This window comes from Carettochelys insculpta, chromosome 18 (genome assembly GCF_033958435.1).
Source record: "Carettochelys insculpta isolate YL-2023 chromosome 18, ASM3395843v1, whole genome shotgun sequence".
Taxonomy (NCBI): Eukaryota; Metazoa; Chordata; order Testudines; family Carettochelyidae; genus Carettochelys; species Carettochelys insculpta.
In genome coordinates this window covers 19,031,825-19,058,910 of record NC_134154.1, presented here as the reverse complement: position 1 = coordinate 19,058,910, position 27,086 = coordinate 19,031,825, and the positions used below count along the sequence as shown (strand labels likewise).

The 27,086-nt window shown below is 44.6% G+C and overlaps 1 protein-coding gene across 3 annotated transcripts in view; it reads left to right on the top strand.

Moving 5' to 3' along the window:
- ADGRD1 (adhesion G protein-coupled receptor D1) overlaps positions 1 to 27,086 on the top strand; it is a 382,252-nt gene that overhangs the window by 194,411 nt on the left and 160,755 nt on the right. For all 3 annotated transcript variants that reach the window (XR_012648032.1, XM_075012922.1, XM_075012921.1), the window contains one exon: positions 768 to 891. Coding sequence is in view for 2 of the 3 variants with exons in the window: in XM_075012922.1 (XP_074869023.1) it covers positions 768 to 891 (124 nt within the window). In the remaining variant the exon portion in view is untranslated. The remainder of the gene's footprint in view (positions 1 to 767; positions 892 to 27,086) is intronic.

Below are 27,086 nucleotides of genomic sequence, written 5' to 3'. Positions count from 1 at the left end.
CCCAATAATTTGCCACTTCAGAGTGTTGCAAAATATTCATAATTCCAGGCTCAGAAATACACTGTACAATATGGTTTACTATGATTTGCTGCCATCACCATTAAACAGTCAGCATTAACCACAGTTACTGTTCCACAGTATGTCAGAAACCACAATTATTTCCTGTGCTAAGTGTAAGGAGAAACTTCTCTATCTCAGTAGTAACTGTTAGAATCTTTGGGTGTTCTAACGTATTGAGATTGGAGAATCAGTGCTGACAGCATGTATTTTGGCTTAGGTGTAATTAGAGTCCTGGATAATATGAATGTTGATTACTAAAGCTCATCATCATCTCACAAGTTTCAGTGCTGTGATAAAGGATACTAAGCAAACCATTTAGTTCTGAGCAGCTTTTTTCTTTCTTGTGTTTTATCTTTCTGGAGTATTTTAATATTTGAAAGTTACATTGGAAAACCGTTGTGATGTGCTTCATTCTTTTTACTGCTGGTGATGTATGTTATTTCTTTCCCTTTTCAAATGTTCTCTAAATTTGTAGCAGAAATGTCGAGCTCAACTACATATTTCTTATTACAGCTATTTTATCGAAGTTTATAAATGGAAACATTTGGTCTTTGTGCAGGTATTTGTCTGGATAATTCTTGGTAGCTAAAGTTTAGAGAAGGGTTTAAGAAAAAACATATGTCCGGTTTAATGAAATTCATGTCTATTTAGTGCCAGGAGAGTCAATTTTAATAGGGATCCCTCTCCATTTCCTGTGTGCTTTCCAGCAATGGAAGTGCCAAGTGGTCTAATGAAGGCTGTGTGCGTGATGATGGGGACCTCAACTATTCTGTCTGCCTGTGTAACCATCTCACCAACTTTGCTATTCTGATGCAAGTGGTACCCCTAAAGGTAAGAGTGAACAAAGGGGTATATCTAGGAAGTCAAAACAGCACTAACCAGTTCAGCTGCTTGTATGGGATGAAATACTTTTTGAAAATGAAATCCAAATTTGCCTCTTCTTTATATTTCACTTGTGTCTGCACAATGTAAAGGAGGGGGGAGAACTGTGCCATTTTGTTCAAATGTCTAAGCTTTGCTGCAAAATCCAAAATTTGCTCTTTGAAATGTAGTGTTCACATTTCTTTCTTTCTTTTTCTGTTTTAACTGAAATGGAATCTGAGATGAAACAAGCTGCAGTCAGCAGGAATCAATACATTCTGTACTTAATTCCCACCATACAGACATTGTAGCCCTTAAAACACTGGGCAGGAAAAGCACTTGTAGACATGCTTCATAGAACACTCCCATACTGGTCAAGTGAGGCATAGGCCAAAAGATCATTCTATGTCTTAGTTCCTTTGATTCGGTTTCAAGACAGAGGACATCAGAGGTGACTGCTTATGGTTGGGAGGTGAATCACATGCACTTGTGTTCCACTTATCTCCAGTTGCTCATTGTATTTACTTGACTTGTATGTTCAAAGAGTTGAGGATGATGATGATGTGGTTTTGTTGGTGTGAATGTACAACCACCCCCATCGGGAGAGATAGGCTTTTTATTGCCTATTCACACTACTGAATGGCTTCAGCAGAACTTGTCCAATGACAGCTGGCGAAGCAAGGACTCTCCTGGTCAGATTTGTCTCCCCACTAACGGTATTTCTGAGGCTGGCTTACTGGGAAATGTGATCCCTAGTGGAACACAGAGTTCTTTGTCAGCCTGATAGCCCTGATGCATTGATTGTGAGGTAGCGTCTGATTTCTTTGTTAATTGGTATGAATGATGTTTGCTGTTGTTTCTGATAGTGTCAGTTTACGAATGGGTACAACATACTCTTGAGCACAGCACAGAATTTGTTGCTAACAGAAACACAATACAAATCAATTGGCAAATAGTGATCACAATTTAAAGAAATTTTAATTAGTATTCCACAGCTAAACAGCATGTAAATGTTTTCAGGAAATGAATGATCCATAACATAACTTGCCATCTCTTCAGGAACAGATGAGATATTAATATTAATGAATTCTTGCTATCAATACCTCTGTGGCAAACTCATTGTCATTCCACTGAAGTCAGAATTGTATTCTACAATGGCATCGTTATGATGACATTTTGCTTATTTGATTGTATCTTAGCCAAACAGCTTATAAAAGCACTCCTGAATTAATCTAGCTATTTAACAGATGAGTGAAATGAGGCATAAGGGTTAAGTAACTTATGCAGGATTCTACTCTTGGAAATGGTTCTAAATGGTCTAACACATAAATAAATTGGCCAAACAGAATCCAGGATAGTTATGATTAGCCAAAAGCTGGACTAAGTTTTCATATTTTGCAATCTTGGCAACTGGGGATGACACTTACGCATTTTTGCCAGAGTCCTTGTAGTTGATTAAGCATGTACCTTCTTAAGCAGTAAATAGAAAAGGCTGGAACCCTGAATAAATTGTGCTATTCCCCATAGACACTTAATCATGATTTTGTTTTCAATAGTTTGTCCCTGGTTATTTTTTCTCTCCCTGGATGTTCTGTCCTAGTGCGTGTGCCATTTCCATCGTTTGTACAAGTTCTCCACATCTGGAGTATTTTTGTTTCCTTTTCTTTCTATAGGACTGTTTTAAAAACATAGCATAAATGCTCGTTGATGTCAAATGCGTGAGTGGGAGTTCAGACCTAATCACTCTGAGGCAAGGAAATCTTCCTTACATTGTAATGGACTATGTCAGAGCTCTGGAAGATTTCTCTGAACAGTTTTCCTTGACATGTAAAAAAATCTGGTTCCTTTAGACCTCTGCTGACTCCTTATACCCTCTGCTTTGGAATACAATGGGGGGCGGGGGGAGGGTGTGTGTGTGTGGAATAGAGTGAAGCAGTAGCTCCTTAGCAGTCAACAGAATGACTGACACACTGAAGAAGCTATGGTTGTGCATCCCTTGTGGAAGCCCCTTGTGCAGATCTGTGAGGCATGAAGTGTTTGCAGCAGCTCAGAGTGGGCAGATGAATCAAGAGCTTATCCAGACTCACACGGCTACCCCTCCGATACTTAGCTTCTAACTTCTGGATCAGCCAAGGTTCAGACTTTGTTTCCAGGGTACAGATGGAATCACTTGCCCACAAAACACAGGTTCCAGTCAGAGGGCTCAGCCATGCCATTCAGCCACAAACCTTACAGACTCAAAGTAGCCCGGAGAAACTTGACAAGGGACTCTACCCCTTTGGCCCATGGAATGAGAGTACTTGCTGCTCTATCTCTTCTGATGATGCAGAAAATGTCTTGGTGTGGGGAGTTGAGACAGCATGCAGAGCTGTGGCGATAGGGCAACCAGAGAAGGTTGCCTTAACTTAGACAAATGCATCCCTCTTCCCAGGCTGTCTTAATTACTCTGGAGGCTGCTGCAGCCCCTGAAGCATCCCAGGACAGGAGCGGTTTAAACATTAAAGCTGCCTTAATGGGCTTTCTTGCTCTGCTGTAAGTGCTTTGCAGCACCTCTGTGAGATTGAGCACAAAATCCCATTTTAGAGCTTCAGAACTTTGACCAAAGAGCTTCATTTTGAATTGGTAGTTCAGAAATACCTATTTTTTGGCTTTTTAGTGAATTTATAAGAGATCCAGATGGGGATGTAACAATAATTGTGGGGGAGGAGGCAAGGGGGCTCAGTACCAGTAGGAAAGCATCCATTGTGCTTGTCATGTAATCAACTTTTGAGCAAAAATTAAAGTGACTGCTTTGCCTGTGTTAAGATATCTTTACATTGTGTCTGAAGTGAGATTATGCAGCAGACAAAAAGACAAAACCACCTTGTTCCTGAGCTTAATAGCCAAGCAATTCTCAGTAATATCTTCCTAAGAAATTTCCTAAAGGGTTTTATCATGTGCCAAAACAAGAGAGTGTACTGGAACCATTAAATACTATAATATCTTCCCCTCTGTTCCCTAGAAATCTGTCAGTGAATGATTTAATGCTGTGGGTTATAAATGAGTATAAATATTTATTCACCTTTGGAGCAATTTGGTGCTATCAAGTGCATGAGATATGGCTTTAAAAATGCTGTAATCTCCTGTTTGCATGATAGACTGTTGAGGATTCAAGGGAGTTGTAATCAAAATATGTCAGATCTTGCATATTTATAGAGGTTTTTATTTACTGTTCCCACCCCGCCACTTGACTTGTGTATGAAAGAAAGAAATGTGGGTAACAGAAAATAGCTTTTTGACAAAATGAAAACTTTCCTGAAAAGTGGCCGCTTTCCCTGGAAAACTTTGATGATGACAACCAAATGTATGGAAAACAAAACTTTTTGACTGAGAATTGAGATGTTTCCATTTATAATGTTGGTGCTGTGCTTCATGGACATTTAGTTCAGGTTCCATATGGTCCCGTTTTCTTCCATGAGCATGACTCTCTGACCAGGTTACATCAGTCAAGACAGCCAGAGGCACCTATGGTGTATGTCCTCTGCTCACCAAGAAAGGAGAAAGTGGTGCATCATGGGAAAGCTTGCAGACAGGGGAAGCATAGGAGGCTCTCAACCGCTGCTGTTGCTACTGCAGCAGCAATAGCAACTGGAGCATCGGGTTCCTTTGAATTGATGCTGGAGTGCCAGTGCAGCGCTGAGGGCTGCAGGGGTGTGTGTGTGAGAGAGAGAGAGAGACAGAGACAGAGAGAGAGAGTCATGGCCTGGCTGCTCCTAGCTTTGCCCCTTCTGCCTGAGGCCCACCCATGGTTGCAGTTGGATCCGCTGACACTGGGAGATGTAGCTGCCCTAAAATCAGGCCCCCAAAATCATTGGTCACTTTAGAAAATGTCTGCTCAGCCTGGCCTAATATGTAGTGATTGGGGGTTGCCATTCTGAAGACCACATGGGCATGCGATAGAATGAAGACACAGGAGCAGGAGCAGTGAAGGGAGGTGGCCAGATACAGGGGAAGTTGTGGAGATGCTAGCTTGCATGTACATATCAGCTTCAGCATTGGGAAAAACAGGCAGGAGAAAACCACATTCTTTGGTAAGAATTCTATAAATTCCTCAAGGGGGTGAACACCAGTGAGTCTGAAAACCTGTTCAATTAAGAGACAGTCTGGCATAAAGACAAATTGATACCAGCTGGCCATGAATGTGTTTAGGTTTGAAACTGATAGTTTTCTAACCATCAGACGAGTGAGTTTCTGGGACAGTCTCCCATGAAGAGTTGTGGGGGCAAACAATGGAGCTAGCTCTCAAATGGAGCTTGATTAGTATATGGATGGGATTATGTGCTGGACTGCCTGCAATAGCAGGGAACTAGATTGAATGACCCAGAAGGTCCCTATCTGTTCTGTGTCCAGTTCTGTGCAGTTCCATCTCGGAGCTGCCCTTAGTCAGGCTCACTGATGGTGGGGCCAATGGAAGCAATTGCACTGGGCCCTTTGAAACATCGCAACACCACTGCTCCACCACTCCACATGGCTCGGACAGAGAAAGGAGGGGGGCAGCACTGTGGTCTGAGTAGTGCTAAGAGCTAACTCCCCTAGGCCCCACCCCTTCCACCATTGACCACACCCCTTCCAGGGCATGGAACTGGGCCCCCTCCCACCCTGCCCTGGGGCCTACAGTGGCTGTCATCCTGGCTGCCCTTAATTACACTGTTTGCCTCCCTCTCGTTGTTATGTCTGTTTTTTATGTCATGCTGCCTACCTGGTATTTATGAACAATTGTCCATTTACAATCTGAGAAGAGACAGCTTGTCTGACACTGTAATGCCAGGATCCCTCAGAGCAGGGAAGGCTGGAAATCAGTCACAGCCCTCGGTAATAACCTGCTATGTATAAATACTTACAATGAGCATAACTAATGGTGGAAAATACACAAAAAGAACGGGGAGTGAGAACTTGTTAGCTGACAGCAGAATGTCACGGACAATGACTTTGTGTTCTGAATTTCTCAAAGCTTGAGCAGCAAATGGTAAAGTGAAGCAGGTGCTCATGGGACTGCAGGTGCTATTAAAAGACTAGGGTAAATTTTTGCTCTGGCAGGAGGATTTTAACCTGGTGAATAGATTTCTACAGTCTGCCTTCAGATTTGTAATGTGTGTTTTTTTGGGGGTGAGGGGGAGTAAAAGGAGGGTGAACTTCATAAGTCGGAGAATCAGTGTTATGACCAGGTGCTTCACATCCCTGAGCTGATGACAATGAACTCTCTTTGAAGCAACAGTATCTTCTTTTGTAAGGGTTTTGGTTTAGACTTTTGATCTCAATATGATTCCTGGGTTAGTATCTCCTAGTTGGAGAAGAAAGCAAATTTGACATTTTTAAAAAAATGGCAAAGATCCTTTTATTCTTCTCGGTCTGAATGGCTGACGGGTTTAGATTCCAAAGGAAGAATAGGAATTATAATATGTTCCAACTCCCCAACACCATTGTGGCATTCAGATGACAGCATCAGTCTTTTGAATTACCAGGATCCCAATGCAAACTTATACTCAAACTAGTAGATGTACCTGGCATCACCTGGCTCTTTTACTGAAGTAAATTTTTGAAAAGAATTGAAAAATATACATGATTTGTAATTGTACTATGTTTCAAAAATGAAGAAAAATGAGTGCTGGAGTGAGGGCTCAGGGACGAGTAGGGGCAGAGAGAGGGTGGCTTAGGACAGCAGGTTGGTTCAGGGTCAAGACAGGTGGTATGGGGTGCGGAAGACAAAGCAGGTGGGAGGTGCAAAAGTTAGTGCCAGTGTCTCAGGACAGTTGGCTGGGAGGTTGGGGGAGGGTTTTGCAGGGTCACCCGTGACAGTGAGACGTGATGGCAGCAGCTCGTGCCAGGGGGCAAGGGCAGCACTTCCAGCCAGTGGTTTCTCCTGTGGGGGTGGTCAGGATTCCAGTCCCTATCCAGCTACTCCTCCTGGGAGGGAGGGATCCGGGGCTGCATGCTTGTCGGGTGGGGGCTGAGGCTTTGTGGGCTGGTCCTGACGTCCAGCTGAGCCCTCTGGCCTGCAACCTGTTAGGGGACGGGCAGCACTCTGGGAGGCAGCCCCCAGCATGCTGCTGTCCCTCAGGCCTGCAGCTTTCCTAGGAGGTCTTGCTTGGGGTAGTGGCTGCCCCATCATGCAGCCTGTTGGGGGTGGGGCAGCACTCTGCAGGTTGATCCCAGCCTCCAGCTGCTGCCCCCCTGGCCCTGCACTGGTCTGGGAAGGCAGCACTTTGGGGGCTACCCGCAGCCACCAGTGGCTACCTCCATCCTGCAGCCTGGTTGGTGGGGGAGCTCCAGGGCCTGGCCAGGCTCTGGGGCTGCCCCCCATGTCCAGTGCCCCCTGTTGACTACAGGCTGTGGTGGGGGCAGGCTCTGTGGGCTGCCCCTCCCTGCTACAGACCCCCCACCGTAGCCTGTGGTTTGTTGAAGTGGAAGCGAGGCTCTGGAGGCTGCCCTCAGCCTTCCGTGCCCCCCATTTGGCCTGCAGGCTTGGGGAGGTGTTTGGGCCTGTCCCCAGCCTCCAGAGAGTTTCCCCTCCCCTGCAGCCCGCAGGCAGTCTGGGAGGGAGGGCAGGATCTGGGGGGCTGCCCCGCTCCAACTGCCCCCACTGTGGTCTGTAGGCTATCTGGGTGGGGGACTAGGCTCCAGGGGCTGCCTGCCTTCAGCTGCCCCCCATGACCTGCAGGCTGTTGAGGGGAGAGCCAGACTCTGGAGGGGCAGCTCCCTTCCAACTGTCCCCCATTCAGCAGCTTCCCCATGACCCACAGGCTGTCGAGGCGAGAGCCAGGCTCCAGTGAGCTACCCCATCTCCTGCTTCCCCAGCCCCCACAGTATGCAGGCTGTCTGGGTGGGGCCAGGCTGCAGAAGGCTGCCCTTTCTCCAGCTGCCCCCCACCCTCTGTTGGTTGTCTGGGGAGGGTCTAGGGAGCTGCGCCCCTGCAGCCTGAAGGCTGTCTGAGAAGGGTCAGGCTCTGAGGGCAGCCCTTGCTTCAGCTGTTGCCTTTCCTGCAGCCCTTTCCCCTGTGGCCTGCAGGCTGTCTGGGTGGAGTGAAGTTCCAGGGGCTGCTCTCAGCCTCCAGCATCCCCTTCCATGGTCTGCAAGCTGCCTGGGGGCTGCCCCCTCATCCAGCAGCCACCTCTGGGATCTGTAGGCTTTCCATGAGGGGCACGGGCAGGCTCTGGGTTTGGGGCAGGGGAGCTACTTACCCAGTCTTAGTAGCAGGCAAGGTGGTGGAGCCCCAGCCCTGCTGGCCTCTCTCTTGGTGTGCAGCTGCCCCCAGTGGCCACTCTCAGTATCACATCCTTCCTGTCTTTGCTTCTTCGTTTCGCCTCCCTCCTACTTCTGCCCCCTCTTTTTCCATGTGCTGAGAAATCCTGGGATTTCAGGCATTTCCCATTTTCCAGGCACAACCAAACCCTGACCTTGGTTTAAGTTAGAGTAAGAGGAAGCAGGATTCCAATTTCTGTAGTAATAGTTCTTATGGTGTCAGAGGAGTTCTTGAACAGAATCACAGAATCATAGGGCTGGAAGGGACTTCAGGAGGTCATCTACTCCAGCCCCCTACTTCAAGCAGGATCAACCCCTACTAAGTCATCCCATCCAGGACCTTGTCCAGCCGGGACTTAAAAACCTCAAGGGATGGAGAATCCACCACCTCTCTAGTAGAAGAAATAGAAGTGGGAGGGAACCTGGGTTGCAGCAACCATGAGATCGTAGATTTTAGGATCTGGATGACAGGAAGAAGGGTGAGCAGTAACATACAGACCCTTGATTTCAGGAGAGCAGGCTTTGATTCCCTAAGAGACCAGATGAGCAGGATCCCTTGGGAAACAAAGATGAAGGGGAAAAGAGTTGAAGAGAACTGGAAGTATTTTAAAGAAGTCTTACTGAAGGCACAGGAACAAGCAATCCCGCTGCATAGTAAGAAACGCAAACATGGTAGGCAACCAGCTTGGCTTAACAGGGAAATCCTTAGTCATCTTAAATTAAAAAAGGATGCATATAAGAAATGGAAACATGGACAGTTGACTAAGGAGGAGTATAAACATATGGCTGGAGAATGCCAGAGAGTAATCAGAAAAGCAAAAGCACAATTGGAACTGCAGCTGGCAAGGGATGTGAAGAGTAACAAGAAGGGCTTCTACAGGCATGTGAACAATAAACGGGTTATCAGAGAAGGTGTGGGGCCATTACTGGTTGAGGGAGGTAACCTAGTGACAGATGATGCAGGAAAAGCTGAAGTACTCAATGTTTTTTTTGCCTCAGTCTCCACGGACAAAGTCAACTTCCCCAGGACGGTCCTAGATGATGCAGTATGGTAAGGTGGAGGGCAGCCATCTGTGGGGAAGGAACAAGTTCTGAGCTATCTAGAAAAACTAGATGTGCACAAGTCCATGGGTCTGGATTTAATGCACCCCAGGGTACTGAGGGAATTGGCAGAGGTCATTGCTGAAACTTTGGCCATTATCCTTGAAGACTCTTGGAGATCAGTGGAGATACCGGATGACTGGAAGAAGGGAAACGTAGTGCCCATCTTTAAAAAAGGAAAGAAGGACAATCCAGGGAACTATAGACCCGTCAGCCTTACCTCAGTCCCTGGGAAAATAATGGAGGGAATCCTCAAGGAATCCATTTTGAAGCACTTGGAAGAGGGGAAAGTGATCAAAAGTAGAGAACATGGATTCACCAGGGGCAAGTCCTGCCTGACCAATCTGATTAGCTTCTATGATGAAGTAACAAGCTCTGTGGACAGGGGCAAGTCAGTGGATGTGATATACCTTGACTTCAGCAAAGCTTTTGATATGGTCTCCCACAACATTCTTTTCCATAAGTCAAGGAAATATGGATTGGATCCTTCGACTATAAGATGGATAGAAAGCTGGCTTGATGGTCGGGCCCAACAGGTGGTGGTCAATGGCTCAATATCTGGATGGTAATCTGTTTTGAGCAGAGTGCCACAAGGCTCGGTTCTGGGGCTGGTGTTATTCAACATCTTTATTAATGACCTGGATGAGGGACTGGATTGCACCCTCAGCAAGTTTGCGGAAGACACAAAACTAGGGGGAGAGGTAGATTCATTGGAGGGTAGAGAGAGAATCCAGAGGGACCTGGATAAATTGGAGGACTGGGCCAAAAGAAATCTGATATGGTGCAATAAGGAGAAGTGTGAGTCCTGCACCTGGGGGCGGAAGAATCCCAAACATTGTTACAGGCTGGGGACCGACTGGCTCAGCAGCAGTATGATGGAAAAGGACCTAGGGGTTATGGTGGATGAAAGGCTGGATATGAGTAAACAGTGTGCCCTTGTAGCCAAGAAAGCTAATGGCATACTAGGGTGCATTAGGAGGAGCATTTCAAGCAGATCTAGGGAAGTAGTTATTCCTCTTTATTTGGCACTGGTGAGGCCACATCTGGAATCTTGTGTCCAGTTTTGGGCCCCCCAGTATAAAAAAGAATGTGGATTTGCTGGAGCAGGTTCAGGGAAGAGCAACAAAAAAGATTAAGGGTCTGGAGCACAAGACCTATGAGGGTAGGCTTAGGGATTTGGGCTTGTTTTGTTTACAGAAGAGAAGACTTAGAGGTGATTTAATAGCAGCCTTCAACTTCCTGAAGGGGAGCTCTAAAAAGGAGGGTGACAAACTGTTCTCAGTTGTGTCAGATGGCAGAAAAAGGAGTAATGGTCTGAAGTTGAAGAGGGAGAGATTTAGGTTAGATATTAGGAAAAACTGCTTCACCAGATGAGTGGTGAAGCATTGGAATGTGTTGCTTAGAGAACAAAACATAGGACCAATAGAGAGACATACCATAAAATGTAGATGACATTTGGCCTAACTGTTTGCATTTATTAAGGTTAATACTATGCTGCACATTGTTGAAAAGCTTCTCATAAGAACATAAGAATGGCCATTACTGCGTCAGACCAAAGGTCCATCTAGCCCAGCATCCTGTCTGCTGACAGTGGCCAGTGCTAGGTGCCCCAGAGGGCGTGGACTGAAGATAATGATCAAGTGACTTGTCTCCTGCCATCCACCTCCAGCCTCTGAGAAACAGAGGCCAGGGTCACCATCCCTATCCCCTAGTTAGTAGCCTTTTATGGATCTAACCTCCATGAATTTATCTAGCTCTTCTTTGAACTCTCTTATAGTCCTAGACTTCACAGCCTCCTCTGGCAAGGAGTTCCACAGGTTGACTGTGCGCTGTGTGAAAAAGAACTTTCTTTTATTAGTTTTAAACCTGCTGCCCATTAATTTTATTTGGTGTCCTCTAGTTCTTATATTATGGGAACAAGTAAATTACTTTTCTTTCTTCACCCTCTCCACACTGCTCATGATTTTATATACCTCTATCGTATCTCCCCTGAGTCTCCTCTTTTCCAAACTGAGAAGTCCCAATCTCTTTAACCTCTCCTCATATGGGACTGGCTCCAAACCCCTGATCATTTTAGTTGCCCTTTTCTGAACCTTTTCTAATGCCAAAATATCTTTTTTGAGGTGAGGAGAGCACATCCATACACAGTATTCCAGGTGTGGGCATACCATAGTTTTACAAAGGGGCAGTAAAATATTCTTTATCTTATTTTCTATCCCTTTTTAAATAATTCCTAACATCCTATTTGCTTTTTTTACTGCCACTGCACACTGTGTGGATGTTTTCGGAGAACTATCCACAACAACCCCAAGATCTCTCTCTTGATTAGTTGTAGCTAATTAGTCCCCATCATATTTGGAAGTATACTTGGGGTTATTTTTTTCCGATGTACATTATTTTACACTTGTCCACATTAAATTTCATTTGCCAGTTTGTTGCCCAGTCACTCATTTTGGTGAGATCTTTTTCAAGTTCTTCACAGTCTGCTTTTGTCTTGACTTTTTTGAACACTTTAGTGTCGTCCTCAAACTTTACCACCTCACCACTCACCCTTTCTCTAGATCATTTATGAAAAAGTTGAACAGGATTGGTCCTAGGACTGACCCTTTGGGAAATCCACTCGTTACCCTTCTCCATTCAGAAAATTTACTGTTTGTTCCTACCCTTTGTTTCCTGTCTTTTAACCAGTTCTCAGTCCATGACAGAATCTTCCCTCTTATCCCATGACAACTTAATTTACACAAGAGCCTTTGGTGAGAGACTGTGTCAAAGGCTTTCTGGAAATCTAAGTATACTATATCTACTGGATCCCCCTTGTCTGCTTGTTTGTTAATCCCTTCAAAGAATTCCAACAGATTAGTTGGACATGATTTCCCTTTATGGAAACCAGGTTGACTATTGCCCAAGAAATTATGTTCTTCTATGTTTCTGACAATTTTATTCTTTACTATTGTTTCAACTAATTTGCCAGGTGCTGATGTTAGACTTACAGGTCTCTAATTGTCAGGGTTGCTTCTTTAAATATTTTTAATATTTTTATATATTTTAAATATTTTTTAAATATTGGTGTTATGCTGGCTGTCTTCCAGTCCTTGGGTACAGAAGGTGATTTGAAGGATAGGTTACAAATCATGGTTAATAATTTTGCAATTTCACATTTGAGTTCTTTCAGAACCCTTGGGTGAATGCCATCCGGTCCCAGTGATCTGTGACTGTTAAGTTTTTCTGTTTGTCTCAAAATCTCCTCTAATGACACTTCACTCTGGGACAGTTTCTCAGATTCATCACCCACAAAGGATGGTGCAGGTTTGGGAATCTCGCTAACATCCTCAGCCGTGAAGATGGAGCCAAAGAAATCATTTTGTTTCTCCACAATGGCTTTATCATCCTTGATTGCTCCTTTTGGATCTCGATCACGTAGGGGCCCTACTGGTTGTTTAGCAGACTACCTGCTTCTAATGTACTTAACAACATTTTGCTATTACTTTTTGAGTTTTTGGCTAGCTGTCCCTCAAAATCTTTTTTGTCTTTTCTTATTACATTTTTACACTTAATATGGCAGTGTTTATGTTCCTTCTGATTTACCTCACTAGGATTGGACTTCCACTTTTTAAAAGATGCCTTTTTTATCTCTCATTGCTTCTTTTACATGATTTTTAAGCCATGGTGACTCTCTTTTAGGTCTCTTATTATGTTTTTTAATTTGGGGAATACATTTAAGTTGGGCCTCTATTATGGTGTCCTTGAATGTTTTCCATGCAGCTTGCAGGGATTTTACTCTAGTCATTGTACCTTTTAAATTCTGTTTAACTAACCTCCTCATTTTTGTGTAATTCCCCTTTCTGAAATTAAATGCCAGAGTGTTGGACTGCTGAGGTGTTCTTCCCACCAGAGGAATGCTAAATGTTACTATATTATGATCACTATTCCCAAGGGGTCCTGTAATAATTACCTCCTGGACCAGATCCTGTGCTCCACACAGTACTAAATTGAGAATTGCCTCTCCCCTGTACTAGCTGCTCCAAGAAGCAGTCATTTAAGGGATCAAGAAACTTTATCTCTGTGTCTCGCCCTGAGGTGACATGCACCCAGTCAGTTTTGGGATAACTGAAGTCTCCTATTCTTAGAGTTTTTTTATTTTGATAGCCTCTCTAATCTCCCTTAACATTTCAAAGTCACTATCACTGTCCTGGTCAGGTGGTCGATAATATATCCCTACTGTTATATTCTTATTAGAGAATAGTATTACTATCCACAGTGATTCTGTGGAATATTTTGATTAATTTAAGATTTTTACTTCATTTGCTTCTACATTATCTTTCACATACAGTACCACTCCGCCACCTGCATGACCTATTCTGTCCTTCCGATATATTTTATATCCCGGTAGGATTGTGTCCCACTCATTGTCCTCATTCCACCAAGTTTCTTTTATGTCAGTCTTCTCCTTTAATACATGTTAATTTCATATTTTTTAGCCTTCCATATCTCAGGTCTTTCTGTCTTTTTTTCTCTGCTGCAGTATGAATGGGATCCAAAGACCACTAGCTTCCATGCCCTTTGGCTTTGATCCTCTCCTGCATTGATAGAGCTAATCCCCACTTCTTTCCATACATAATGCTTTTTGTAAGGCACATACCAATTTTTATGCATACCTTTCAAGATCACTTTACAAGTAAGACTTTGGATACTAAACCATGTAATAATTAAGATAAATACTGTTGTTTGAAACAGGGCTATGCATTTAGGCTGTGCAGGAATCTGTCACTTTTTGTGCATGTTTGTCCCATTGAATTTATTTTGCCCCAGTGGGCAATTTATAGCATCAAGATTATGCAAGCAGTGATCTTCTCACAGTACTTCTTCATCAGGAATCAAAGTGCCCTGAGAATAAATATACCAAATGCTTCTTCAGAGCTGTGTTGGCCAGATTCTCCACTGGGCTTAGTTTCATTGGAGCTCATTGTAACTGGGGGTCTAAAAGGGAACTGGTGATGGGTCTTTGCTTCTCTAGTATACCTTACACCAGGGCAGGTTTGATCATCCTGGAAGCTACTCTAATTTATGCCATCTGACAGTGGTCCCCAAGAAACTATTTCTGGCCCCCAAGCATGGGATATGCCCGTTTGTAGATGAAGAAACTGAAACACAGTGGGGTAAAGAGGTCAATTTTAAAATCTGGAGGCTTATGCCGTACATGCTGAAATGAACCAGCACCCTTATTACAGTGCCCTGGAGAGTAGCTCATGATGAATCAGGGCTTGGAGTGTCATTAGTGAAAGCTGAGAGTTTGCCCTACAAGTGTGCTTGAGCACTGCTGCACATTTCAGACTAGTTCAAGCATCAGCGTAAGCACAAAAGGCCTTTCCAGAGTACTGAGTATGAAGACGGAATATATATTCCTAATGTTGCTGATCAGCTCAACTGTGATTCGTGTATTTTCACTGCCTTCAGTGAATGCCCAGAATCAACACTCATATCAGTTTTATTTCTGGAAAGAAATAACAATGCTGGAAAAATTGCAACCAAGTGGCACTCATATGTTAGGCTGGCACTGGTCTGTTAGCTTAGTGATGAATTGGCACCAGGCAGAGCTGAAATTGTTTGTGTTTTTATCACTCTGCTGTTATTTCCATATCATGCTTGGCTGATGTTTGGGTTTGCTGACTAAAATACATTTATCACATCGGTTTAAAGTTGAGAAGTAAGAACATTTGCAAGGATTTTGCAATGAGTAGGCATTACTACTACTACTACTACTACTACTACTAATAATAAAATCACTACAAAAATAAACCAAATATTTTTAAAGGCCAAATTTCTCCCATAATTACCTTAGTGGAGTTATATGGATGTAAATAAAGTTAGAACATGGGCAAGAATTTGGAACGAGTTAGAAAAAAAATGCTGTTTATCTCTGTATTTGTATTAAAAACAAGGCTGTTATAAATGATACTATATATATGTTGCTTTGTCTGCGCAGGGCCTAGATCCGTCATTCTGCATTTGCTGGGTGGATATTAACTAATTAATCATGACAACATCCCTGGGAATTCAGTCCCCTTCTAAGCGATTTGTCTAAAGTCACACAGCAAGTCAGTAACAAAGCTAAGAGCTCAGGAATTCCAGGCTTTGTAACTCCTTCCTCAGTCTACCAAGTCATACTTTGTTACCTGCATGGGGCCTGATTCAAGGTTAATTGGAGCTAGTGAGAGTCTTTCCACTGACTCCAGTGGCCTTTGGATTAGCCCTATACTGCCTAGTGCCCTACCTTTCAGGGAGAGAGCAGTATGTCAGTGCAGTGATGACAAAGAGGTCTTCCACCTTGTTGAAAAGAATTAAAGGCTAGTGTTACTTTGACTTCAGGTTGCTTTTGCTGGTATAAACCAGCACACAAGTCCCCCTCAGAGGCAAGGCCCTTCTGAGGTGTAATTGCAGTATAGCTGGAATCTGACTGGTGTCAGATGAGAGAATTTGCTGGACCACAGGAGGTCGAGCAGCATTACCAACACTTCCACTACTTACTGGGCTCTTCAATGACATTTAGAGGTAAATTAGAGTGAAGTAACAGTACAGAAGATGGAGAGCCAGGACTTGTGGCTGGGAACAAACTTTATGGGACCGTAGGAGACTTGGCCACACCCATGCTAAGTGGACATCCAGCTAACAAAAATCATGATGGATTATGGATGCTACCAGATGAGAGAGTTCTGGATTAGAGAGGTTCAACCTGTAATGCATTACGGTGGCAGTCCTCCCTGCAGAGACAGGGAGACAGAGACAGGTGGGTAGCAGTGCCATGCTTGTGTTGCTATTGGGAAGCATTTTCTCAGCAGTTTCCATTGGTGGCACTCCTCTTGAAACAATGGCAAACAGTGGTGGACCTCCCTGCCCCTCTACACCACCAGGACACAACAGCCCTTACCAATTAAGGCAAATCCAGCCCCAAATAATCTGACAGCTTCAAGCAGAGGGGAAGAAAGCAGAGCAGAAAAGATGAGCATGTTGGAAAGAAGAAGTTAAACTGGAGCCCAATAAATCTGATGCTAAAAGGAATTCCTGATGAGTGGGAGTTTGTTTGTTGCAAGGTGCTTTGTAGACAGCAGAAATAAAAAGTAACGAGCAGGCCACAGTCCAAAGACAGTCCCAAGAAATCTCAGGAGCAGGTATTTTGTTTTGGGCAGCTCCACTTAGCCTTATCAGCCAGCGGTGCCCTCTGCCTGGTGCCAAGAAACATCCTAGTTATCTGGCTGTTTTTATGTTAACAGTGATCCATGCCAGGCTATTTGTGCCATCCATCACATAAATGTCATTTTAGCCAACAGATTATGGACCCCTTGGGATATGAATGCTCAGATACCATTGAGGAATAGCTGGCTTCTGCAACAAAGTAGGAACCTTTATGGCTGTGAGGTTGGCACAAGTGTGACATAAGAGTACTCTTTGTGAGTCCTAGATCATTCGTCTGAGTTTTCTCCCAAGGGGTGCCTCTTCTCCACATTCTCATTGGCATTACTAGCTGTGGGAGATGAATGTGCAAACACCAGGGCATTGTGCTGAGTAAATGGTAGTTGATGGTCCAAAGGAAATGGTGCCACATGACGTGGTAACTTTAGAAAGAGAAAAGTCTGAGAGAGGTAGCTGTGTTAGTCTGTAGCTGTAAAAACAAGGGGTCCTGTAGAACTTTAGAGACTAATGGATTTATTATGAGGCAAATTCCCCTTGATGGTTATTCACATCTCCCCATCAGCTACAATGGCCACAATCACCCAAATTCTCTTTACCTTTGTAACACCTTCAGTTTGTCAGAATGCGAAGAAAAGGAATTTCATGTCTGTATGAAGATGTACCTGTATCAGGGGCTGTTGCCGATTGTGTTCTTCCACTACCAGGCTGTGGTCCAATGTGCCTGTTGCTGGTACTGGCCTGGGTGAGCCCTGGCCTACCCTCAGCTGATGATCTTCCTCAACTGTGGAGGAGGAACCAATGAATCTGGTCAGCAAATGGTGATGTGAGACAAATTAAGAGAAAACAGGGACAAGTGTAACTCTGACAGACCTGGGTTGCTGGCCCCAGGGGTAGAACCTGCAAGTATAGGGTCTAAAGCCCTGCACTCTACCACATGAGCTAAAGGCTAGCTGGCTCTCCGCTCAGGCTGTAGAGCAGAGACTTCACTCACCCCAGATGAGGTCTCAGTGCCTCTGGGTACTCCATGACGTTGTAACACCAACAGACCCAGGTCTGTCGGCATTACAACTGGTGCATTAGCCAGGAAGAACTGCTGGAAGGTCTCAGAAGCTCGGGACTCGCTTCCTCAGCCCAGGGAAGCGTGTACTACCCAGAGGCACTGAGACCTCATCTGGGGTGAGTGCAGGGCTTTAGATCCTATGCTTACAAGTTCTGTCCCTGAGACTAGCAACTCAGGTCTGTTGGTGTTATACAAGCATGAAGATCACAGGGCCAGGATGAAGGATCCAGCAAGGAACACTGATCAGAGAACTCTGAAGAGCACCACAGCTTTCTCAAAGGAGTCTGAGGAGTCAGTGGCTGCCACCCAGATGATCTTTGTCTGGATGCCTGAAAGGACAAGGCACCAAGCCCCAAGGTCACAGAGCTGTCCTGCCCCATCAAGCTTCCTTCTCCTGGTATGATGAGTGAGCATCTTGGCCATTGAGCAAGGAAGTGGATGAAGAGCTCTCAGAGCATTGGAGACAATACATGGTGTGTGTGGAGAGATGAGCAACCAGGGTCTCAGCATGAGATGCTTGAGGTTTGAAAATGTGGATACAGCCTATATATGCTATTCAGATGTGCACCAAAGACTCCCTTTGTGGCTCAGTGTAGTTGACAGAACCCTCAGCTACACTCTAACTAGTCCCATGGCCAGCTTGCAGACAAACCCCTGGACACATAGGCTACATCTACACGTGAAGCCTACATCGAAGTAGCCTATTTTGATGTGGCAACATTGAAATAGGCTATTTCGATGAATAACGTCTACACGTCCTCCAGGGCTGGCAACGTCGACGTTCAACATCGACGTTGGGCAGCACCACATCGAAATAGGTGCTGCGAGGGAACGTCTACACGCAAAAGTAGCACACATCGAAATAAGGGTGCCAGGCACAGCTGCAGACAGGGTCACAGGGCGGACTCAAAAGCAAGCCGCTCCCTTAAAGGGCCCCTCCCAGACGCAGTTGCACTAAACAACACAAGATCCACAGAGCCAACAACTGATTGCAGACCCTGTGCATGCAGCATGGATCCCCAGCTGTAGCAGCAGCAGCCAGAAGCCCTGGGCTAAGGGCTGCTGCACACGGTAACCATAGAGCCCCGCAGGGGCTGGAGAGAGAGCATCTCTCAACCCCTCAGCTGATGGCCGCCATGGCGGACCCCGCTATTTCGAAGTTGCGGGACGCGCAACAACTACACGGTCCCTACTTCGACGTTGAACGTTGAAGTAGGGCGCTATTCCCATCCCCTCATGGGGTTAGCGGCTTCGACGTCTTGCCGCCTAATGTCGATGTTAACATCGAAATAGCGCCCAACACGTGTAGCCGTGACGGCCGCTATTTCGAAGTTAGTGCCGCTACTTCGAAGTAGTGTGCATGTGTAGACACGGCTATACAGAGCCATCCTACCAACCTCTGCTTTCTGCCCTCTCCCTGCATAGTGCAAACCCAGCATTTTGTATCATTGTAGCAGCAGAGAACAGAACCAAACTATGTGTGGTGTTTTATGGTGCCTTCGACTTACATGGTGAGCTTTTTGGGGCACAGACTGCCTTCTTGTTCTTTATTTGTATAGCACCTGGCACAATGTGGTTGTCGTCTATGACTGAGGCCCCCGGGTGCTACCTCAACACAAATGCAAACAATAATGAACCTCACCATGGCTACGCCTGCTACTTTCTGACTGTGATTACTTCTTAGCGCAGTTCATTGATTTATGTTGTAGAACGCAATCTGGCAAAGCAGTTAGAGCATCTTTTTAAATTTAAGCACATGAGCACACTTACTGAAATCAAAACAAAAAGCAGTCAAGTAGCACTTTAAAGCCTTTAAAGTGCTACTTGACTGCTTTTTGTTTTGATAGTGTGTAGACTAGCACGGCTTCCACTCTGTTACTATTTCTGAAATCAGATTTAAGTGCATATAATATGAAATTATTACAGCCCTGTGAATCTGTGGATATCTGTGTTATATCTGCAGCTATCTGTGGCTCATTTTTGCGGGTATAGAGGCAGATACAAATTTTATATCTAGAACTCTTCAAATTTGCAGATTACAGATTTATATCTGCAGGTACCTGTATATATATATGTGGATGCAGATATCTGCAGACCATATTTGTAGATGCAGATATGACTGCAGATACCAATTTTATCTGGAAGGGCTCTAGAAATGTTCACATTGATTTAGGATCAGAATGAAGCACGGTGAATTATCAACAGCACAGGATGGGGTCATTGCTTGCAAATAACCAAGTCCCACATGTATACACTATACTACAAAATTAATTTCATTTTAACGGTCTTTAATTTTTAATGGTTGTTGATGATACAAGTTACACATCCATATAAAACATTAGTACACTTACATGTAGAATTCTTTGTAATAGCCCTTGAGGAAGGAACTTGTCATAGGAGTAAAATATTAAGGAAAGTTAAACAAAACAGAGCAAAATCCTTTTGTTAGCCAGACATAAAAGTAGAGATGATCCAACTCATCAACTCCACTTAAGTCAGGGGTAACCCAGGCATGAATTTAGCCTAGTCTGCTATCATGCATCCTATTTTAGTAACCTGTAGCTGTGAGGAATTACTTGGTACTTAGTCCGAGCAATTATGTTTAAATCCCCAATAGAAACAGTGTTCCAATTATTAAAGAATCTTTTTGTGTTTCTGTAACTAACAGATGATTTTATTTTTCAACCCAACAGTCTGTAGTGCTTGTTCCATAATTCAGAAAATGGAATCACTCAGTATGGCTCATCTGTCTGTCAGGAACCACAAAATTCATGTATGAAGTGGAAAAAATACACGTTGGTGGAAGTAGGATATACTGGCAGACTCTTGTGGCTACAGGAAATCTGGGGCTCTAAAGGAGCACAGAGGGATGGCTGGAAGGATACAGTGGCAAAATCAGAGCTGTAACATTGTTTTTTTGGTAACAGGATGGTTATATATACTTTTGTGTGTGTGTGTTTTGAACATTATTTCCTTAAAGTGGATGCTGCAGTTGTTACTAATCAAACACCACACTCAAAGAACATTACCAATTACAATCTAAAATGAGACACTTTCTTCTCCAATGCCAGCTTAGGTTCAGTTTATGTGCTCTAGGGGGACAATAAAATGGAACAGTCATGGCTTTTTTGCTGATCCTTGGTGTGCAATTAATACTTTTCAGCCAGTTTCTCATTGCTGGGGCTGTGAATATGTCCTAGTTCTCTCACTTTTCCTTTGGAGTGCATATTTGAAAATTAGGTAAGCACTGACATTTTTATGGCCCTTTTTGTGACCAGTGACAGCAGCCAACAGATCTTTACAGGCAGTTTGGACAAGACTTACCCAGCCAGTGAACAAAGACAAATCAGTCATCTCCCTTGAAATAATTTCAGGGTTCCTCTATAAGCAGATTGCTCCCCTCTTCAAATGTTATCATAGGAGATTTGTCATTAAAATGACCCTTGGATGAAAAAAAAGCCCTGAAAATGGCATTTTATTTTGAATTATTTCACTTTAGTTGGGATTGCTATGTAGCATATTTATTGCAGCCCGCCTTTCACATCCCTACATTTGAATGTGGATATTTAATTATTATTTTTTAAATCACAGGCACAGTTCCTTTACCATGCTATTACAATTCTGCAACAGTGTAACTCCATTCATTTCAAAGGGGGCAGCTCGCCATGCTCCATAAATACCTGACGATTCCTTCTCTCGTATTGTCTGCTTGCCATCATAATTTCCCTAGAGTTAATCAGGTAGAAAACTTGAACAATGCATTGGTGAATTAAGGTTATTTTTCCTTGGAGCCTATTTGTTGGTATTGAGATGACGGAGTAATTGCTTGGTGTGCAGTGAATTTTAAGTGGCAGAGGAGATAACTCACTGGGTTTGTTTTTAATTTTTGGGAGGGCAGAAGAACCTAAAAGAGCTATAATATAGTTTCAGTGAACTCTTCTGAATTAGGAATACTGACAATCTGCACACTAAGCAAAGAAACATGTGCATGCACGTTTGGGTGAATGCACAGAGAGGATGGCCCAAATCAATGCACTGTGTCATTTGGACAGTTCTTGTGGATTAAGGTCTTCCTAAAAAAGGTTTGTTAACACTGCACTTTGATTCTGAACTACTGTGTATTATCTCATCATAAGAGACTCAGAAGGTGATTCCACCCTACCTCTGCCCGTTATATGAAATGATGGCATACGGAGACAATGAATAAGTAGCAAGCGATGAGGTGAAAATTTCCCTGGTGCAGGAGCAGTACAAGGACAGCTTGTGATGGTCTGCTGCTTTCCATAGGTCTCACCCATAAGCCCTGTCATATATGGCTTGCTTGTGTCAAGGCCATAGTGCCAAGTGCTCAGGATTTCTGGGCTGCAGTGCAATCTGTAAACAGTCATGGGCAGGCTGCCTTCCATTAGATCTGCTTAGGGAGCTTCTATAAATGATGTCATGTGATTTGGTCTCTGGAGCAGCTGAGAATCCAGAGGCCTCAAAATTACTTAAAGAGGCCATTATCTTGACCTTGCTGTTTCCTGTAGAGGATGTAGGATGGAATCTGCCCATTAGACTACGATGCACTTCTTGGTGTGAAGGCAGTATGGGAGCACACGAATGTGTGTCTCACTCTCGGCAGCTGGGTGTGCACTCACAGGCGTAGGCACAAACGACAGAGCTGGAGCATACCTCTGCAGAGACACTAATATCCCGAAATGATTTGTTGATGTCTTAGAGCAGATACTGTGGAATTATCTGTCTCTGCTACTTAGATCTAATACAGCTGTGTGTTTATCGAAGCTTGTAGGGCACTTGTCCAAGAAGACTGAGGACCTAGGGGGTTTTATTTCTTTTGGTAAACTACATCATTAATTGGCACAGATGTCTGCTCCTCAGAGATGTGCCCAGCAGTTACCACATCTGCTTGTGGTATAGAAACCTGTTGCTCTAGTGGCCAAATTAAGCTTACTTTTACCCTAGCACAGAAGCTGGGGAAAATAATGTTGCTGTTCTCCATGTTGATATTGCTACATTTTTATTGCGTTTTCCTCCCACAGAAGACTTAAGCAGTGAGTGTTCACTGACAAACACAACAGTTCTGTCTTCTGTGGTTTTTTATAGGGATGGCAGGGATTTGAGACGGCTAGGGTAGAACTTTTTGTTTTTTCTGTGCCATTCTTTCATGCATGGTGGACCACTGTCAACTCCTGATGGCCCTAAATTCTAGCATGTTCTAATTATTGTTAGTTATGAATTATACCTGTGTAATCTGGTGGTGCTTAGGAGCCTCACTTCTGAACAAATATTGGGACAGGGAAGGGTAGCTATGTTAGTCTGTATTCACAAAAACAACAAGAAGTCTTGTGGCACCTTATAGCCTAACAGAATTTTTGGCACATAAGCTTTCATGGAGAAAGACCCACTTCAACAGATGCACTGCAGTGCATGTGTCAAAAGGGGTCTTTGCCCATGGAAGCTTATGCTCCAAAAATTAGTTTATCAGGTGCCACAGGACTTCTAATTATTTTGAGAAGTGTTCCCTGGACAGTGTTCCCTCTAATTTTTCCTATCCCTGACAGAATGATTTTTTTTATACATGAACCAGTCTGGAGGGGATGTGTGACACATCATATTCATATTGATGCACATAACTAAAGTCATGGTGGCAGGATGGAGGCAGGGGAATCTGAGTGTGAGAGGAAGCTTAAGCCTGGGGCAGAAGGTTGGAGGGCAGGAGTGTGAAGGCTCTGATTCAGGGTGTGGGCTTTGGGGCGAGTCTGGTGTTGAGGGGCTCAGGTCTCAGTCAGAAGGTTGGGGTGCAGGGGTATGAGGGCCCTGGCTGGGCATACTGGCTCTGGAGTGGGGTTGAGGATGAGAGATGCAGCATATTAGTTGCCCTAGGGAGGGAGAGCACTTCCTCCAGGCTTCTCTTACTGAAGCAGCTTGGGACCAGGTGAGAGGCCTCTCTCCATGGCTGCCGCAGCTCCAGTGGGAGAGGGATACCTCTGCCCAAGCAGGGTAGGTCTTTCTTAGGCTGGTTGAGGGCCATGGAAGGGGCAGTGGCAGATTTGGGGCAACTCTAAATGGGGTATCATGACCAGAGGAGAGGCATCCCCTCTTCTGGCCTGAGCAGGGAGCACTTGCAGCTGAGGCAGCCCAGGGGCAGACACCCCTTCTTCTGACCCAGCTGGGAGCATCCATGGCTGGAATTGCAGGAGGGAGGGAGGAACTCCCTCCTCTTGCCCCAGTATGAAGCTGGCACAGATGGGGAGAGAGGCCTCCTCCCTGCTAGTCCTGGGGCTGATGGGCAGAGGTGACACCTGCACTGAGCCCCTGCATGGGGTGGGACTTAGATCCGGGTCCAGGACAAATACAAACTAAAGAGTCAGTCCTTGCCCTAAATGTTTTACAATTTTCATACCCAGTCTCAGCTCTTCTGGTTGCACAAATATGCAGACTTCTGCCTCCTATCTCACCACAAGGGAGGTAGCGTGCTCTTACAGTGACATTAGGAAATTGGGAGCTAACAGACCAGGGGCCAGATTCTGGGCTCCAGTAAGGCTGCTTTCCATCACTCCTTTGCTTCAACTGTTCCATATGTCCCTTCCTCACCTCTATGCTATGAAACCCACTGCCTGTGGAAATCAGCAGTCCAGTGTAGCCACACTGTCAGAGGTGGCATCGTATATAGCAAGGGTCTTGGAATGCGGAGAGTTTGGAGCAGATGCTGTCCTGAGTAGGGAAGGACTCCCTTGAATCATGGCCAGGGGCTGGGATTTTTAAATGAGCTGTAGGGAGCTAAGCCAGCAGATTCCTGATGAATTTCACTGGTCTCTGGTTACCTAATTTTGTTATCCTCCTCTGAAAACTGAGCATAAGAGTTTTGTGAATGACGCAGCCCTTCTTTTCCCAACCAAATGTTCCCTCACTGAATTTTCTTCCCCCTTATGGGCCTGTCTCATGGACTTCCTGGATATGCCTCTTAACCACGATGAAGGAGAAGAGGGATAAAGTGTATTCTGCTAGAAGCAGAAAGTGAAGAAGCCGTCACCTATGTAGCTTTCAGGTCTTTGTGCAAAAGGAGATCCTTCAATTTAACAAAGGGTAAATACTCCTGTAAATGCTATATTAGGTTTATTATTAAGACAAGACAGGCTCAGAGCACTGTAAGCAGCGGGCCTCAAAGCAAAAAAAAAAGAGAAAAACAGTTCATGCTACATAATCAGACTTCAGGGATGGACTTGTAAATATCTGCCTTGCTGCTTGCCAAACACTAAAAGGATCTGGTACCACTATTTATTTGCAGTTTGGCTCCATTCTCCCTGTTGCTCTTCCTTACAGCTTCATTTAAGCTAAAAGCTCAGTATGTGAAAAGTTTAATGAGCAGAGTACCTACTGTTTGATGACATCTTTCGCAGAACTATTTTCAGAGACTACAAAGTCTCTTAAAAATGCTAATTAATAACTCAGCAGAAACTGTTGGAGACTTCAAGATTTGACAAGGCACAGTGAAAACTTTTTAAAGACCCTATTTGGACACAGACTGGCTAACCTAGGCTACGTCTACACGTGCACGCTACATCGAAATAGCTTATTGAATAATGTCTACACGTCCTCCAGGGCTGGCAACGTCGACGTTCAACTTCAACGTTGGGCAGCACCACATCGAAATAGGCACTGCGAGGGAACGTCTACACGCCAAAGTAGCACACATCGAAATAAGGGTGCCAGGCACAGCTGCAGACAGGGTCACAGGGCGGACTCAACAGCAAGCCGCTCCCTTAAAGGGCCCCTCCCAGACACACTTGCACTAAACAACACAAGATCCACAGAGCCGACAACTGGTTGCAGACCCTGTGCATGCAGCATGGATCCCCAGCTGCAGCGGCAGCAGCCAGAAGCCCTGGGCTAAGGGCTGCTGCACACAGTGACCATAGAGCCCCGCAGGGGCTGGAGAGAGAGCGTCTCTCAACCCCTCAGCTGATGGCCGCCATGGAGGACACCGCTATTTTGATGTTGCGGGACACGGATCGTCTACACGTGCCCTACTTCGACGTTCAACTTCAAAGTAAGGTGCTATTCCCATCCCCTCATGGGGTTAGCGACTTCAACGTCTCGCCGCCTAACATTGATTTCAACTTCGAAATAGCGCCCAACATGTGTAGCCGTGACGGGCGCTATTTCGATGTTGGCGCCGCTACTTTGAAGTAGCGTGCACGTGTAGACGCAGCCCTAGTAAGGTGGGCTTTAAACTAGGTTCAACAGGGACAGGGAAGCAAAGCCCACGGGTGAGTGGAGAAGATGGAGATCTGGGAGATGGGTTCGAAATGGGAGGGAACATGGGCTATAATGGCAGAGAAAAAGGAGGGTCAGGGCAAAAAAGATCAAATCAATATCTTAGGTGCCTATATACAAATGCAAGAAGTATGGGTAATAAACAGGAAAAACTGGAAGTGCTAATAAATAAATACAACTATGACATTGTTGGCATCAAGGAAACTTGGTGGGATAATACACATGATTGGAATGTTGGTATGGAAAGGTACAGCTTGCTCAGGAAGGATAGACGGGGGAAAATGGGAGGAGGTGTTGCTCTGTATATTAAAAATGTACACATTTGGACTGAGGTGGAGATGGACAAAGGAAATGGATGCATTGAGAGCCTCTGGATTAAGCTAAAAGGGGTAAAAAACAAGGGTGATGTCCTGCTAGGAGTCTACAACAGGCCACCTACCCGGATGGAAGAGGTAGATGAGGCTTTTTTTAAACAACTAACATAATCATCCAAGAGCCCAGGATTTGGAGGTGATGGGGGACTTTAACTGTCTAGATATATGTTGGGAAACTAACACAGCAACACACAGACTATCCACTAAATTCTTGGACTGCATTGGAGACAACTTTTTATTTCAGAAGGTTGAAAAACCTACCAGGGAGAAGCTGTCCTAGATTTGATTTTAACAAATAGGGAGGAACTTATTGAGAATCTGAAAGTGGAAGGCAGCTTGGGTGAAAGTGATCATGAAATCATAGAGTTCACAAGTCTAAGGAAAGGTAGAATGGAAAACAGCAAAATAGAGATAATTGATTTTGGGAGGGCAGATTTTGGTAAACTCAGAGAGCTGTTAGGTAGGGCCCCATGGGAAGCAAGACTGAGGGGAAAAACAACGGAGGAGAGTTGGCAGTTTTTCAAAGGGACATTATTAAGGGCCCAAAAACAAGCTATTCCTCTGTGTAGGAAAGATAGAAAATGTGGCAAAAGACCGCCTTGGCTTAATTAGAAGATCATGTGTGATCTCAAAGTAATAAAGGAATCATATAAAAAATGGAAACTAGGACAAATTACAAAGGATGAATATAGGCAAACAACACAGGAATGCAGGGGCAAGATTAGAAAGGCAAAGGCACAAAATGAGCTCAAATTAGCTACAGGCATAAAAGGAAACAAGAAGCTTTGTATAAATACATTAAAAGCAAGACGAAGACCAAGGATAGGGTAGGGCCATTGCTCGGTGAGGAGGGAGAAACAGTAATGGGAAGCTTGGAAATGGCA